The 16,194-nt window shown below is 45.4% G+C and overlaps 1 protein-coding gene across 2 annotated transcripts; it reads left to right on the forward strand.

The window, feature by feature from the left end:
* The first annotated feature begins 1,054 nt into the window (after positions 1-1,054).
* Positions 1,055-11,034, forward strand: mvp (major vault protein). 2 transcript variants are annotated; one of them, XM_076142712.1, is made up of 17 exons: positions 1,055-1,182; positions 3,893-4,067; positions 5,314-5,509; positions 5,615-5,738; positions 5,830-5,961; positions 6,084-6,178; positions 6,306-6,542; positions 6,640-6,765; positions 7,739-7,954; positions 8,039-8,274; positions 8,359-8,556; positions 8,643-8,787; positions 8,958-9,169; positions 9,334-9,450; positions 9,673-9,799; positions 10,073-10,261; positions 10,395-11,034. In XM_076142712.1, exons 2-17 carry the CDS (start codon positions 3,904-3,906, stop codon positions 10,512-10,514), a joined length of 2,634 nt encoding a protein of 877 aa, XP_075998827.1. In that variant the 5' UTR covers positions 1,055-1,182; positions 3,893-3,903; the 3' UTR covers positions 10,515-11,034. The 2 variants fall into 2 exon arrangements, with proteins under 2 accessions (XP_075998827.1, XP_075998828.1); XM_076142713.1 differs by having other exon boundaries at positions 1,056-1,182; positions 3,890-4,067.
* The last annotated feature ends 5,160 nt before the right edge of the window (positions 11,035-16,194 follow it).

Genomic DNA, 16,194 nt, shown 5'->3' on the forward strand with positions numbered 1-16,194 from the left:
ATCAGAAATATTACTGTAAACATGATATCCCAGTTACCTGTACATCCTTGTTAGGCTCTGCGCTTTTGTTTCTTTTTCCGTTGCGGGGAAGTGATCTCTCTGGGCGGTGGCATCCTCACCAGGCGTCCTCTGTGGTTCCAGACGGGAGAAGACTGTTCTGTCGACAGAGGCCGACATCAAGCTGGACGCTGCAGGTGTGCGAGCAGGGATCCGTCCTCTGCTGCCTAGGGCTGCGGTCACTGCCTTCCTGTAGATGACCTTTGACCCTTCCTCTGGTGTCCTTACTTTATTTTTCAAGATATAGTAAGACGGTGACAGAGGCGCCTCCTAGATCTGAACAAGATCCTGCAGACTCATCAAGTCTCTGGGAAGACGTGTCCAAGTCTTTCGAGACGTCACTGTCCCGAGGAGGAGCAGCGACTGAAGCTCTTAACCAATTGAACTTCACTATCTTTCTGTTGGCATCCATGGCAGAAACACTGATGTACCTGAACACAGAACGACGATGTGCTATAACTCACAAATGAACTCAAAATATGGGCTTAAAGGTTCAATTATATTTTTCCAACAATAATGTACTAAACTTTTGGCATAAAATACTTCTGTAAACTGACCAGTTATTTTCCACAGGAGTTTAACCCCGACAGTCCAATTAGTTTTAGCGCAATGATTTCAGTTAAATTACAGCTGCAAGTGGAAGAAGCACGGCGTTTACGAACGTGTTCAGCGTGTTTAATGCTGCTTAAGCGGCTTTCTTTTGTTGTTCTAAGTTTATTAAAAATATTCATCTAGACAAGTTATTCAGGTTTTATTTTACGCCTTTAAACACATTTCAACGGCAAACGGTGAGCCAACGTCGAGCTTCAAGGAAAGATTTGGATGTTTCGGAAGTCTTAGGGACCAATCGCTATTTCGTCGCTTTGTCTCAGGAGTTTGCGTGACATTTGTTCATAATTGCTTTGGGCAACATGTCGCATTCTCTGCGTTGCTGCTGGGAAACCACGTGATTCGCTGAACTCTTTTCCGGGATGAGAGACAGTGGACACGCCCACTCCCTTGTTTTTCCTTTCCTCGATTAAAATCCTGCAGCCCACATCTGCCAACAAGTCAGCACAGTTCTGCCAGGAGGACGCTGAGCTGTTTGGACTTTGTTTGCTGCCTGCTGAGTCCCCGAGGGTCGAGGTAACGACAATCTCCACCGCTACTCTTTAAGTACGACTCCGTTTACAAATCTGAGAAGTTAACGCTGCCTTGCTCATTGGCAAAGGCCGGTGCCTGTTGGGATCAGTTTTAACAGTTCTGCTGAACGAATAAGGATCTAACTTCTGATCGGCGTGCATCAAATCGAACAAACAGCCGGGAGTGTAACAATAATACACATTTAGTAACCGATTGTCTTATAATGGCTGCGGCTAAGGACTCGCCCTGCGTCGCTGAAAGAAGAGCAGGATCGCACCAGCTAAACATTCAAATGTACTGTAAAAAAAAATGTTTTTTTTCAATTCGCTTTAATTGCCGCTAAACTCAGTTTACGGCAGCCTAGTGTAAGGGGTTAACATGTACTGTTCATTCTGTAATCGGAGTTGAGGGCTATGCCGGATGTCCTCACAGGAGGCCTGGAAGAAGGGAGAGCTGGTGTACTTTGCCCCAACAATGTGATTTATAACACTTAATCAAAAGAGGAACCTCCCTGTCTGTGCAGCATAATGTTATATCTATCTACTGTACTGATCACATTATGTTCCTGTAGACACATTTACGTACAGATACACGCTTTGTGCTAAATTGCGGGGGTGGTACTTGTACTTACTTTTTAGTTTATCAAAGCCTAACCATAATAGAGCACAAGTCTCACCTGAGACTATATTCTTTACTGTTCTTGTATTGAAACATTCAAACTGGACTCAACACACTCATGCCATTTTTGGCATTTGCCTGATTTTGTTGTTGCCGTTTTCACGTGACTCTTCATACGATCCCTTAGAAAATGACACACTAATAACGTCATTGTGGAGTGTATATCAATGTGCATTTCTCCTGGAGCTATGGGAGTGGATGCTGTTGTTACCCTTTACCACCTGTAGATGTCAGTCTTGAGACAAAAAAAGCAAAATGAAGGATTTATTTTTTCTTGATCCCTCAACTAACGCTGATAAAATGGATTGCTGTGTCTCTGCTCTTAAACAAGCCAAACTCATGAAGCATAGAGCATAGAAAAGATATATAAACTGCACCTCATCAGTTTAACCAAAGATGAACTATCTTAAGTCACCAATCACCCAGTTCATCTCTGGCTCTTACTTATCCATATATATGTTGTTTTTGTTATATTTTTCATCCAACTCTGTAAAGCAAGAACTAAAGGCCCAAAATACCCGAGTGATCAATAAAGAATAGAGGAGTAATCAAAGTCGGGGTTATAAAATATGCACAGGATTTTGATCAATAATCCCACAACATAATTCTTAATGTGGTTTCAAGAAATCCAGCCAGCAGCATTAGACAGTACAGTAATCAAGGAGAAAGCATGACCAATAGGAAAAATTATCTGAGAAATAGTCTAATCTTTACAAACCAGCAATCAGTGCTGTAAAATATGTGAACCTTTGTTTCCACCACATGTGACCAAACAGGTCGACTCCCATTAGATTACAGAGCTGACAGCAGAGAGAGAATAGAGGACTACAAACTCTTTTCCCCCCTTGATTATAGCTGCAGGGGATTGAAGCTGGGACTCATTTAAGGAATCCATCGTTAAGTCAATGTTGTATGAATGTCTGCTGATGTTTCTCTGTGCATATAGATCTTTACTCTTTGCACAGTGTGTTCCCTTAACAGAGGCAAATGTCAGACACGCCCTTCAGGTATTCACATACAGGCACACCTACTGCACAAACAAATCACATACAGCGCACACACACACACACACACACACACATGGCAAAGTCTGTTAATCATGAGTTATTGGCCTCACAAGACACAGACTGATTGTCTTGACAGAAGCTAGTGGGTGGGAGAAAAGAGCCTTTATGTCAACCGTGAGACAAAAGAAATAAAAACCAGAACATCAAGTCAGAAGTTTCTCTGTCTGTGATGTCTCTCTCTTTTTTTTTGCTTAAGATCTGAGAACAAAATGTCCACAAGATTTGCTTAGAGTGAACTCCTTCATTCATTCAGTAGGAATAATAAAAACCAAAGACAAAACTTTTATCTGACTTGGACTCAGACATTGCATAGGTTTCTGACAAATGAGCTCAAATGTAGGTGGATGTGTGTGTGTGTGTGTGTGTGTTGCCTACAAGGAGAGTCAACCCAACATGCATGTAAATGTACTTAATGATTTCCCTTAAGCAAAACTCTGCTGAGCTTCATCCGGTCACTGAAGCTTCACTCATCATCTCCAACGGTCGCTTGAATTTAACAATGACTGATGGCTTCATCTGCTTTTGTTGCTAGTGATAATCCCCTTTGGGACACCTTGGTAGTGTGGTTCATGTTCCGTGTAAACAGACGGTGAGGGCTGTATTTCAGGCTCTGAACTGGCACCAAGAAGGCCAGCACCACAGTTAGCTCAGCACATAAGCATTCATTTATAATAAAAAGAAAAACAAAGCAAAGATTGTTATTGTTGTCTTACATTTTAGGAGAACTGACACCCTGAGACAAAATAGGAAATGTAATGTTCAAGTCAATTGAAAACAATAGGGTGATCTCATAGGTACAGTATTTACAGGATGATGTCAGACAGCAGGGTAGGAAGCTACAGATCACATTGTAGGCTGTGGTGGAGAAAAGAAAATGGACAAAAGACGGGAGATGTGGAGACGCGAGGAGGTAGAGAGAAGGTGCAAAAGAGACGATGTGAAAGAATCGTCTCGTCTCTGTTCAGTAGATTTTGAAACCATGTTGAAGATGGCAGGAAACCGTGGGCACGAATCGGAGGTTCTGCTGGACTCGTCAATCATCCGCATCCCACCTCACCACTACATCCACGTACTGGACCAGAACACCAACATCGCCCGCGTGGAGATCGGACCGCTCACGTACATCCGCCAGGACAATGAAAGGTTGGTGTGAAAAACCAACAACAACAACGCAAAGTCACCCGCATATGTTTTGTTCTGTGTAACACATTGGTGTTTTCAGATCTAAAGAGCGTTGCAGCCTCTTCCGGAAGCTTTGTCCTGCACAGCCTGACATTGATGACAGAAAACCTATCAAACCTATCTAATAGTTTCCTTTATCTCCGACACACAAGGTTACACATAACTGCATCAAACAGGTCTGTAGTGTGTCTGTAGATACACTGACTCGCTCTGCACCTCTTAGCTCAGCACACAAACACACACACACACATTGTAACTTTAGTGCACATGAGAGCAGAAGCAGATATGTGCCAACAGTGGAGTGACTCCAAGCAAATCAGCTGATTGTGTATTGATTTAGCAACTCACTCTGTTTAGCGAGAGTTTGCGCAATAGACAGGAATGAGATTCAGTGAGGTCGTTCATAAACAATCACACAAACTACTCAGCGTCACATTAAATATGCACCACAATCATTTCAGCTCACTTCTCTGACCTCATTACACTGACACGTTGTTTGAAGAGGTTTGCCAGCAGCGTAACAGGTAACAGTCAAACACGCTAGTATAAAAACACAACACACACAGTAGTAAATAAAAACAATACTATAAATAATAATAATATAGATAACATAAATAAATACACTTTTGTGTAAATGTATGACTCAACCTTGACATCATATTAATGAATGAGACATCCTCTATGATGTCATTCTCCCGCTACTATACATTTGACATCATTCATGATGTCAAAGGCTGCAACTGTGACATTTTCTGTGATGTCATAATGGGCTGCAGATATAAGGCGGCATCCATATCTTTATGAGCTGCTGCATGTTTAATAGTCTGACTTTATACTGCCTGGTCTTTTGTAAAAGCAAAATAAACTATAATTCTCTGCTACAAAAGTCCTGGTGAAAATGTATTCATGTAAATATAGTGCCTTTGCTGCCCCTAGAGGCTACATTATTAATTACACCCTGTAATGTAAACTTGGTGCCTTTACTGCTGAGGCGCTAGGGAAAGAATACACAGTAGGGAAATCTATAAAAATGTTGTTGTTGTTAATAGAAATCTGCACAGTTGAAAATGAATGCAAAAAGTGAAAGGTCACCAAAGTCACCATGGGTGTCAACATCGAGTGAATTAAATGGTTAAATTGCTGTGGAATCGGAAGAAATGACTTCAATCCTCCAGTGTATTCATCCTCTTTCCTTTTCCTCTCCCAGAGTTCTCTTTGCCCCGGTGCGTATGATCATGGTGCCACCGCGTCAGTACTGCGTGATCAGCAACCCTGTGGCCCGCGACGATAACGGTCAGGTCCGCTTTGATCAGTCCGGCCAGGCCAAACTTCGCCACGCTGATCTGGAAATCCGCCTGACCCAGGATCCGTTTCCCCTCTACCCCGGAGAGGAGGTCCAGCAGGTTTGTGCCAAGGAAATCAGTCGTTGCATAACCTCACGACGAAGTACGGTAACGCTCATCGTTGTCCTTTCACCTCCCTCACTCTGTGGCTCTTCGGTCTTTCAGGATGTGACGCCGCTGCAGATTGTGTTTCCGGACACGGCGCTGCGTCTGCAGGCCCTGCTGGACTTCGAGGAGGACGGAGGAGAGAAGAGAGTGGCTGGAGACGAGTGGTTGTTCGAAGGGCCCGGTAGGTTGTGGTAAACTCTTGTAAAAACTAAGATTAAGCCATCAGTTTGTCTTTTATAATATGAAAATCTGTCCTTTTTGACGTGCGACAGGGACCTACATCCCCAAGAAGGAAGTGGTGGTGCTGGAGACCATCAAGGCCACGGTGATCAGGGAGAACCAGGCCATCCGCCTCAGGGCCCGCAAAGAAGGCGTGGACAGGGGAGGAGTAGGCAGAGTGACCGGTACGCCACAGCGCAAAAAAATAGGGCCCCCGTTGGTCCCTGAGGGGAACACTCTGTGACCCAAAATGAATTTCCTGTAAAGGTTCAGCATACGAGTGTGTTTGTGTGTGTGTGTTGTCCAGGCGAGGAGTGGATGGTCAGTAAGGTGGGAGCGTACCTGCCGGGAGCGCATGAAGAAGTCATCGACATTGTGAACGCTTTCATCCTCACTGACAAGGTGACCGACGCCTCTGAACCCATAATGCTCTTTGATCTGTGGGCTCCGGTTTTCATTCAATCTCGCCTTCCTAACTAACTCGGTCACGAGGCAAACAAAAGTAACCTGACCTCTCTTCCCTCATCAGAAAGCGCTGCACGTCCGCGCCCTGAAGTCCTTCAAGGATGCCGGCGGGCGGGAACGCCGCACAGGGGAGGAGTGGCTGGTCACCATGGCCGACAGGGAGGCCCACATCCCCTCAGTGGCCGAGGAAGTAGTGGGCGTCGTCCACGTGACCACGCTGAGCAGCAGGCAGCACTGCGTGATCCTTGACCCGGTGGGACCGGACGGGAAACCTCAGCTGGGCCAGAAGAGGGTGGTGAAGGTGAGCAGAGGGGAGAAATGTGGAATTTTGCTAAAATTCCACAGAAGCGACATCGTCATTTTCCTCAGTTCTAATATTTTCCCTTCCTCTCTGTCAGGGTGAGCGTTCATTCTTCCTGCAGCCTGGGGAGACCCTCGAGCAAGGCATCCAGGACGTGTACGTGCTGTCGGAGGAGGAGGGTTTGGTCCTGAGGGCTGTGGAGGCCTTCCACGACGCAGACGAGGTGAGACGGGTCGGGTCAGATACCTTTTAAAGTCGGTATGTCTACATGAGCTTTCAAACTCATCAGTGTGAAGCTTTCTACGTGTGATTGGACAAACACACTGTTCAGGCTGGATGCTTATTGGTCCTCAGACCCAAGAGCGAGTTGGTGTCTCGGCTCATTTAATGGAGTTAAGTTACTAAACTGGTCAATTACAAAAGGAGGGAGGATGTTAAGTGTCCAGGAATAGATGCAACCTTGATCATAATCAGATCTGGTGAAGGATCAGGCCTTCACCTTCATCATCGGTGTGTGTGCAGAGGGTTTAGGTTTATGTGGCAGCTGCTTCTGTAGCTTCTGTAGCTCCAGCATCATGGATCATTTGAATTAAATTTACTCTGTGGCTCTTGAAGCTTCAGGAAATAAAGAAGCAGTATGTACGATTGTAGAGTGGATGGAAATGTGACTGACTCCCTCCTCCTCCTCCTCACCCTTCTCCTCCTTCTTCCTACCCGTGGCAACTCAGTGGCATTCTCACTCGAGAACATGTGTGTGTGCATGTGTTTGTCGCACAGGAACGCTGCCACTGATGAGTGAGAGCTCATGGACAGAGATGTTTGATGGATGTGGCCACGTTTGTGTTCTTCACTGCTTCATCCTCCTTTCCTAACCTTTCTAACCCATTCTCCCCAAAATCTGTTCTCTTCTTTTCTCCCTTTATGGCCTTTCTAACCCCCCCCCCCCCCCCCCCGGCCCCCCTCCTCTCTCCATTCATACACACTGCCCGCCCTCCTCCATCTCTTAAAATTGGTTTGCCACCTTCCCGTCTTCTCGCATTCTTTTCTTACGTTCTGCCTCTCAGTACCTTTCTCCCGTCCCCTCTCCGCCTCCCTCCACGCCACCTTCTCCCTCTCCTCCGCCACCGCTCCAGTGCATCGCCACGTTAACCCTTCTCTCCATCCTCCTCCTCTCTCTCCCCCGTTCTCTCTGCCAGCGCGACGCCGACGACGAGGACGAGGAAGAGGAGCTGACGGAGAGGGCCAAGCGCTCGCGGAGGTCCGGCGTCCTGCGTCGTCCCGGCGATCGCTGGATGCTGCGCGGACCCATCGAGTACGTTCCGCCCGCCGCTGTGGAGGTGATGGTGAGACGGCAGGCCATCCCACTGGACGAGAACGAGGGGATTTACGTCCGGGACATAAAATCGGGAAAGGTGCGTGATGAAGCATTCCCTCTGCTCACCTACTGTTACTGTCATCTAGACCATTAACCTGCAGCGCGCTCTACTGCCTCACAGGTCCGGGCTGTGATCGGCCAAACCTACATGCTGACCCACGACGAGGAGCTGTGGCAGAAGGAATTGCCCGCCAACGTGGAGGCGCTGCTGGCCTCCCCGCACGACCCCCTGGCCGACCGCTCGGACAGGAACAGGCCCGTGAGTACCGAGGCGAGGGACAAGACCAAGGTGATCTCCTACCGGGTTCCCCACAATGCCGCTGTCCAGGTGTATGACTACAGAGAGAAGGCGGCCAGGTAGGATTCAGCCTGGCTCCGTGTCATGTATGTGTTAATGAGGTTGTGGGAGGAGCTAACGTGGCGGCGTGGTTCTGTGGGCAGGGTGGTGTTCGGCCCTGAGATGGTGATGCTGGGACCCGACGAGCAGTTCACCGTGCTGTCGCTGTCTGGGGACAAACCCAAGCGAGCCAATGTCATCAAGGCCGTCTGCCTCCTGCTGGGGCCCGACTTCTGCACCGACATCATCACCATAGAGACGGCCGACCACGCCCGACTGCAGCTGCAGCTCTCCTACAACTGGTAAATAAACCTGAAGAAGTATCATCCCCATACATAATTCTTCTTCCTGTTTAAAACTTCACTTCTCCTTCTCTTATCGTTTTCAGGCACTTTGACATCAGGGCTCCCGCTGAGCCGGCTGCTGCAGCCGCTCTGTTTTCAGTGCCTGACTTCGTTGGCGACGCCTGTAAAGCCATCGCGTCTCGTGTCAGAGGCGCTGTGGCCTCTGTGCAGTTTGATGATTTCCACAAGGTTTGTCTGCATGAAGTTACAAGGTGTTTCAATCAAATATATTCACAGTTGCCTCAGTAACGCTGTGAATAGATGAAATGATTACGATTGCTGAAGAGAACATTTTCAACGTCGACCGTCTTTATGTAAACTGATGAAAATCAACAAGCTATTAACTTATTTGTGTCCAGAACTCCAACCGGATCATCTGCTCAGCCGTGTTCGGCTTTGATGAGAAGCTGGCGGTTCGGCGCAACCTCTGTTTCAACCAGAACAAGCTGGTGGTCACCAGCGTGGACATCCAGTCTGTGGAGCCTGTAGACCAGAGGACACGTGACGCCCTGCAGAAGAGCGTCCAGCTGGCCATTGAGATCACTACCAACTCCCAGGAGGCTGCCGCACGGTGCGACACACACACACACACACACACACACACACACACACACACACACACACACACACACACACATTCTCATTCACAGACAGTATGTTGTTGTGTATGCAAGAGTGAAGTTCTAAATGAGAAGAAGTCTGGCTTAATTGAGCCTGGTGTGTATGTTTGTGCAGCCACGAGGCAGAGCGTCTGGAGCAGGAGGCTCGGGGAAAGCTGGAGAGGCAGCGGATCACAGACCAGGCTGAGGCGGAGAAAGCCAGGAAGGAGCTGCTGGAGCTGGAGGCGCTCAGGTGATCAATGCATCAAAGATTGATTTGCTTTTTAGCATCATGAGTGCTGTCTTTGTGTTTGTTTGTGATGAATATTGTTGCTTTCCATGTCAAAGAAATAATTGTGTGTGTGTGTGTGTGTGTGTGTGTGTGTGTGTGTGTGTGTGTGTGTGTGTGTGTGTGTGTGTGTGTGTGTGTGTGTGTGTGTGTGTGTGTGTGTGTGTGTGTGTGTGTGTGTCACAGTGCTGCGGTGGAGAGCACAGGAGCTGCTAAGGCTGAAGCTCAGTCCCGGGCAGAGGCTGCTCGCATTCAGGGCGAGGCAGCAGTCAACGAAGCCAAACTGAAGGCTCAAGCTCAGGGCATTGAGGCGGTACGTCCCAGACTCACGCGTGTGTCACGTGTGTGTGTTAGTGTGGCTGAGATTCTCTCACTACTAAACTAAAGTATGTGGGTTTTGGTATATCTGTGTTGGATTTTGTTCTCTTTCTTAATCTATCTGGTGTGTGTGTGTGTGTGTGTGTGTGTGTGTGTGTGTGTGTGTGTGTGTGTGTGTGTGTGTGTGTGTGTGTGTGTGTGTGTGTGTGTGTGTGTGTGTGTGTGTGTGTGTGTGTGTGTGTGTGTGTGTGTGTGTGTGTGTGTGTAGGAAGCAGAGCTGCTGCGGCTGTCTAAGGCTCGTGAGCAGGAGCTGAACTATAAGAAGGAGATGGACCGTCTGGATGTGGAGAAGCAGGAGCGTATCGCTCAGATAGAGAGTGAGCGCTTCAGTAAGCTGGTGGAGAGTTTGGGCAGTGAGACTTTGAAGGAGATGGCCAGAGCCGGCCCAGAGATGCAGGTACGCACCAGTAACCACAACACACGCAGGATGTGTCGCAGGACATTTTCTGGTTTGTAGTGCCAGTCAGGTATTGTTGATGCAGGTTCCAGACTTTGCTGATATTCCTTCTCTCCCCCTCCTCTCCTGTTAGGTCAAACTGCTCCAGGGTCTGGGCTTGAAGTCCACCCTCATCACAGATGGATCATCACCCATCAACCTCTTTACCACTGCCACTGGCCTGCTGGGGGCGCTGCCTGGCCAGGGCCCGTGAGTAAGAGGAGAAAGACAGGGACAGGGGGAGACACAGAAGACACAATCAAAAAGAAAATGAATAAATAAAAACTGACCAACTCACTTAAAATATAACCAAAACCTGCCCTAATACCTCCTGTTTTCTGTTGAGGGAGTTTAAACTTGGCCTTACCCTGTTGCTTTATTGCTATATATATATATACAAAGTGGAAATGGTGTTTAGCCATTTACTATGGAAAGATAAACATGAAGGAGGAAGTTGCACGTGACAGATAATTGTGAAGAATGAAGGGAGCTTTGCTACGAATGTGCCTATAAACTTTTCTGTCCAGCCAACCAAAGTTTCCTGTAGCTGCTTCTGCGTCTATTAGCAATAGAAATAAACAGTTATACTGATGTTTACATTAAATGTACAAAGCATCTATTTTTCCCTGTGCAATAATACGATAAAATGGGAGATTTGGAATCCCTGCCTTTGATGTGCCTAAGTGCTGTTCAACAAATATTGGATTATTAAACTGTTCTGTTGCCGTCCCACATCTTTGGTCTCCTTGCATCTGTTAAGTAAGTTTCTACCAGATATCAGATATTTAGATCACAGATAAGATTTGTTTTAACAACCACCAACACATTTAAAGCTCTGCTGACTGACCGTTTTGACGCCGATGTGAAAGAGTCGGCCAAGTTAATATAGGAAGGATTATCTAACAAGTTTTATCAAGCGTGTTACATAAATTACATAAGCGCCGAAAACACAAACGCTCAAACTTAAACCTACAATATGTGGTACTCCATACTTGTAATTCTGCCGGAGTCCGCTAGATGGAGGTGTGGAGCTCATTTGATTACAATGGCGGTGAAGCTTTAGTGACTAGGGATTAATTACAATTCCTACGGAGGCCGAGAAAGGACATCAGATAGAATTTCTATTATCTCACGACAAGATAATTCACTTGATATATCTGAATGTGTTTGTTTTATCAAAATATTGGGGAATAATTAGTTGATAACTGAACTTTGCCCTCAGGAACTCGAGATAACTTCTTGTTTGATGTATATTAATGTATATATTTTCTGTGTCGAGTCATGAACCCTGATTGAACACAAATGTGACGCATTAATCGATACATTCCTGCTCCTCTGCCTTAGTTAAACGTTAATAACTCAAGCAATGTTACAACGTTTTATTTAATGTAGACCTAGACACGATTCAGTCAGTTATCTTGAGAGATATTGGCAAACGTAAATCGTTATCCCAGGAAAACAACACTTCCCCTTCTCGGCTTCTGTACATTACTGTGTTGCAGCGCCACAAATGTATTGGAAAATGTGACGTTATTTAAAGGTTTACCGTATTTTATTGTTGCAGCAGTTATTCATCGCCACACCAATCAATGACAAGCAGAGAAAGCAGTGTGTTTATTGATATTTTAAAAGTGATTTATTGCATACAATAACATTTATCACTTAATCTGCTTCTACAGGCGTGTGACTTCTGCCGCTTTGATCAAATGTGAAATAAAAATGGCCACAACTGACAATTTTGACTTTTTCCTGTAGTTGATTCATAGCAGAGGCGCGCTGGTGTATTTAAATACACTGACTGACTCTTTAACGATCACGCCTGAGCGCTGACAGGTGGAGATGTGAGCAGGATGTATTGACGCGTTTTAGCCCATTTGCAACAGGTCAGTATCTTTATATACATATTTAGTTTACCTGAAAGCTTTGAAAACAGTGATTCAATCATCTTTTTTCCTATTTAGTCATATAACTATTCCTGAAAACAACATTATTATCAATTCGATGTTTTGTTTTCCCGGTTACATCCGGTCATGGGGGCCGGGCCGGGTTTCTCTTCTTCTGCTCTCACTTTTTTAGCTCAATCATTCCCAATGTGATTTTGGAGTGTATTACATTACATTACGATCATTTGGCAGACGCTTTTTATCCATGGGACTTACATTACATTACCACCCTTCGCAGAGGGAGGAGCAATTGAGGGTTCGGTGCCTTGCTCAGGGGCACCTCGGCAGGGAACCGGCGACCCTCCGGTTCCCAAGCGGAAGCACTACCCACTGAGCCACTGCCACTGTATAGCGCCATCATCTGGCAAATGACGTTACTGCAAATGACACCCCCCCCCCCCCCCCCCCCCCCCCCCCCACACACACACACAACAAAAACAACCAAAAAAACTAAAACTAAAACTAAAACAAAAACAGAAACAAACTGCACTCTGCACTATAGAGAACAAATTTCACAGAGAATCAGAATGTAATAAGGAAACATGTTAAACTACTACTACTTTTAGTAGTAAAACAATAGTGGAATCCATCAGATTTTCACTATCATAGTAACCCGAATAATACTCAATTCTCATATAATATAACATATTTATATAACATATAACATAATACTTATATTCAACTGTAGTCAAATGAATGGAGAACTGCCAGGAACATTGGAAAAACAAAAACTAAAGTCTAAATCACATGGAATCTTTTAAAAACAGTATTATGACGTTTGTATGATTTCCAGAGAATGGACTGAAACCTCCGGGACCTTTGCTTATAGAATATCCATCAAACCAGACGTCTATGGAATGCAAACAATCCACCTTAACCTACTGCTGTGTCTTGGCGTCCGGCCGGTTTTGTTATCACCAAGCGACTGCGGCCAGCAGATGCAGATCAGGCCGGAGCGGTGGCTCCTCTTTAATTCAATTCATTGATTGGATAATTCAGTCAAGAGAGGCTAATGAAATCCTTCAAGGTTGACTGTAATTCTCTCCAACCGTCTCCTCTCATATGTTCTCCCCTCAATCTTCAATAATCTCTCCCGTCTGTCTCCTCTGGATCTGCGATATGCCTGTTGAGGTTTTGCGGGGTTTTGACCTCAATCTTCGTGCAGGATGAAGATGAATTAATGCTCCTTGAATGTCACAGCAAGCTACAGCAATTACACTGGAACAATATGGCATGAAACGCTGCCCTTACCTTCTCATATTAAGTTTGTATTTCATCCTCAAGTCAGAAATGAATTAGGAAAAACAGAAAGTAGCTACACCTAATGAGCCGAAACTGTCTGAATGAATCATAAATCGATTTTTTGTTTCCTCAAAGTGTTTTCTCATGACCTTTGACCTTGAAATCTCTATTTGTTGTTTGTGAAGCTTAACATGTAGGACGTTATAAGACAAAATAGCTTACAAGTTTGTTTATGTTTGTATCCAGAGTCTCATTGCTTCACTAACCACCCAACGTTCATAACCATAGGTGAGGGTTGCAACAGCTGATTGATCAATGAATTGTGAGCTCCACCTTCAGGCTCAGCTGGCGTTCTTTACGACCGATCCGATCCACTTATTGATCCCACGCTCATTACCGTGACCCTGAGATATTTGAAGCCGCTTCACTAGGTGCCGCGGCTTCATACAGTGAGAGCAGAGAGACACAGGTGATGCATAGAGGCGGATTACTGCATGTTAGATAATACTTCCTCCACAGTCACCAGGGAAACGTTGTACATCTTGTCCCCATCCCTGCTCAGCTCTCTGCTTTGTGTATACTTCAGAGATTGTTACGTACATGTATATGACATATTTTCATATTCGCAGTAAGGACAGGTGCTGAGTTTATTTTTTGTGTGTTACACTGTGGTGTTTGCGTTCGTTGGACGATGTGTTTGCGTCACACAAGTCTGTGTTAAAAACAAAAATAGTTCTGTTCCGCTTGTCTCACCCACATTCTTCATCCTGTAGAGGAATCTGCCCTGAGACAAACAGGGGAGAAACACACAGTTGTTGCAGGGAAGCTGCGCATCATCATTTCCTCTACTCGTCTCCCTGGAGATCTTCCTCCTCCTCCTCCTCCTCCTGCTCTTTCTCCTCCTCCGTCTGCTGCAGCACAGCGTCTTATTAATGCTCTGATAATGAATTTGGTAGCTAGATTGCTTTCAAAAAACAACGTTGTTTGTCTTCCAATGAATTCATGTTGCATCAGACAGGAAGATTCTCGTCTATGTGATTCATGTTTTGTTGTTGTTGTTGTTTTGTTGTTGTGGTCATCTGTCTGTCTGTCTGTCTGTCCTCACTGGTTTTTTTTTTCATTTACAGACTGCAGCAGGATGTATTTTAGGGCCACTGAGGCAGAGCTGATCTCACTGGGGGAGCGATTCTGCCCACAGTGTTGGGTGGAATGCTGCTGGTGGTGGTAAGAAGTGGAACAAACACACACACACACACACACACACACACACACACACACACACACACACACACACACACACACACACACACACACACACACACACACACACACACACACACACCTGTGCTCCACCTGTGCACAGAGGGCCAAACTGTGTGCAACATTGCTTTACTTAGATAAAAAATAACTGTAAATTAACTGTTGCTTATTTGGGATTTCTTTCAATTTTAATTTGCTGTTAGACTTTATTCCATTACTTTATGGTCACACACATTATATATATTGTAAAAAACAACACATATTTGCGGCTGCCAGTTTCTCAAATATGAAGAATAAAGCCATAACATTTAGTGTAAAAGTCAAAATGTTGCAAGAACAAAGTGGTGATGTCGTGAGAGTTGAGAGAGATCAGCTGAGCAGCACAAAGATTTAATGTCCTAAATACTTTTAATTATCTCCACTTATATGTTTCATTATTTGACAGGCGGATACTAAAGTACTAAAGTACTCACAGTGACTTTCTCTCTCCCTCTTTCATATCTTTTCGGTCCGTGGCCCTCACACTCCGTCGTGCGGTGTGTGTGTGTGTGTGTGTGTGTGTGTGTGTGTGTGTGTGTGTGTGTGTGTGTGTTTCCTTATAAATACACATTCAGCCTTTGTATATTTAATGAGACACAGAAATGAAAGATGTCCTCTGCGTCCTCCCTGTTGTTATTTATTCATCAGCCTCACGTCTGACAGTCTCTCTACCGTCTTAAACGCTCTCCTTCTCCTCTTTCCTCGACCGAAAACACACTTTGCGTTCTCACACGGCATTTGCATTCTTTCCATCAGTGTGTGTGTGTGTCATTCACCCTCTCTCTCTCTTGCCCTCTCCCTCTCTCTCTCCCCCTCTCTCATTCATTGTCTTCTCATAAAGTCCCCCCCCCCACACTGCTCCATCTCACCACACTGCATTATGACACACTGAGCCCCCAACCTCCAACCTCCATCCACATCTTTGTTCTTTTTCTGTCTTTTCTGTCTTTTCCTTCTCTTTCTTCTTCTTCTCCTTCTTCTTCATCTACACCCACAAGCAGCTACATTTATCTTATTTTAAGTTTTGATGTTTACAGTAATACCCACACACAGACACACAGACACAGACACACACACACAGACACACACACACACACACACACACACACACACACACACACACACACACACACACACACAAGCCTTAATTGTTTCACCTTTTTCCAGCAGAAACCTCACTCTGCCTTTCTCCTTGACTCCATCTTCCCTCTCCCTCTCATCTCTCCATCTCTCCATCTCTTCATCTCTCCATCTCTCTATCTCTCCATCTCTCCTCTCTTGTAGCAGCAGGAGAATCTTTCAATAATTTATTAGCCTTTAAAATTCAAATGAGAGAGGGAGGGAGATCTTTTTTTTATTAAGATCTCTCTCTCTCTCTCTCTCTCTCTCTCTCTCTCTCTCTCTCTCTCT

The sequence above is a fragment of the Genypterus blacodes genome, unplaced genomic scaffold, assembly GCF_046128005.1.
Source record: "Genypterus blacodes isolate CSIRO-AG114 ecotype Tasmania unplaced genomic scaffold, CSIRO-AGI_Gbla_v1 ptg000022l_1, whole genome shotgun sequence".
In the NCBI taxonomy this organism is placed as follows: domain Eukaryota; kingdom Metazoa; phylum Chordata; class Actinopteri; order Ophidiiformes; family Ophidiidae; genus Genypterus; species Genypterus blacodes.

Bases quoted from the DNA above. Each gene is read 5' to 3' on its own strand.
- mvp (XM_076142712.1), top strand. From the start codon at position 3,904: ATGTTGAAGATGGCAGGAAACCGTGGGCACGAATCGGAGGTTCTGCTG. The intron at 4,068-5,313 runs GTTGGTGTGAAA...TTCCTCTCCCAG, and splicing joins ATCCGCCAGGACAATGAAAG to AGTTCTCTTTGCCCCGGTGC. The intron at 7,955-8,038 runs GTGCGTGATGAA...ACTGCCTCACAG, and splicing joins GGGACATAAAATCGGGAAAG to GTCCGGGCTGTGATCGGCCA.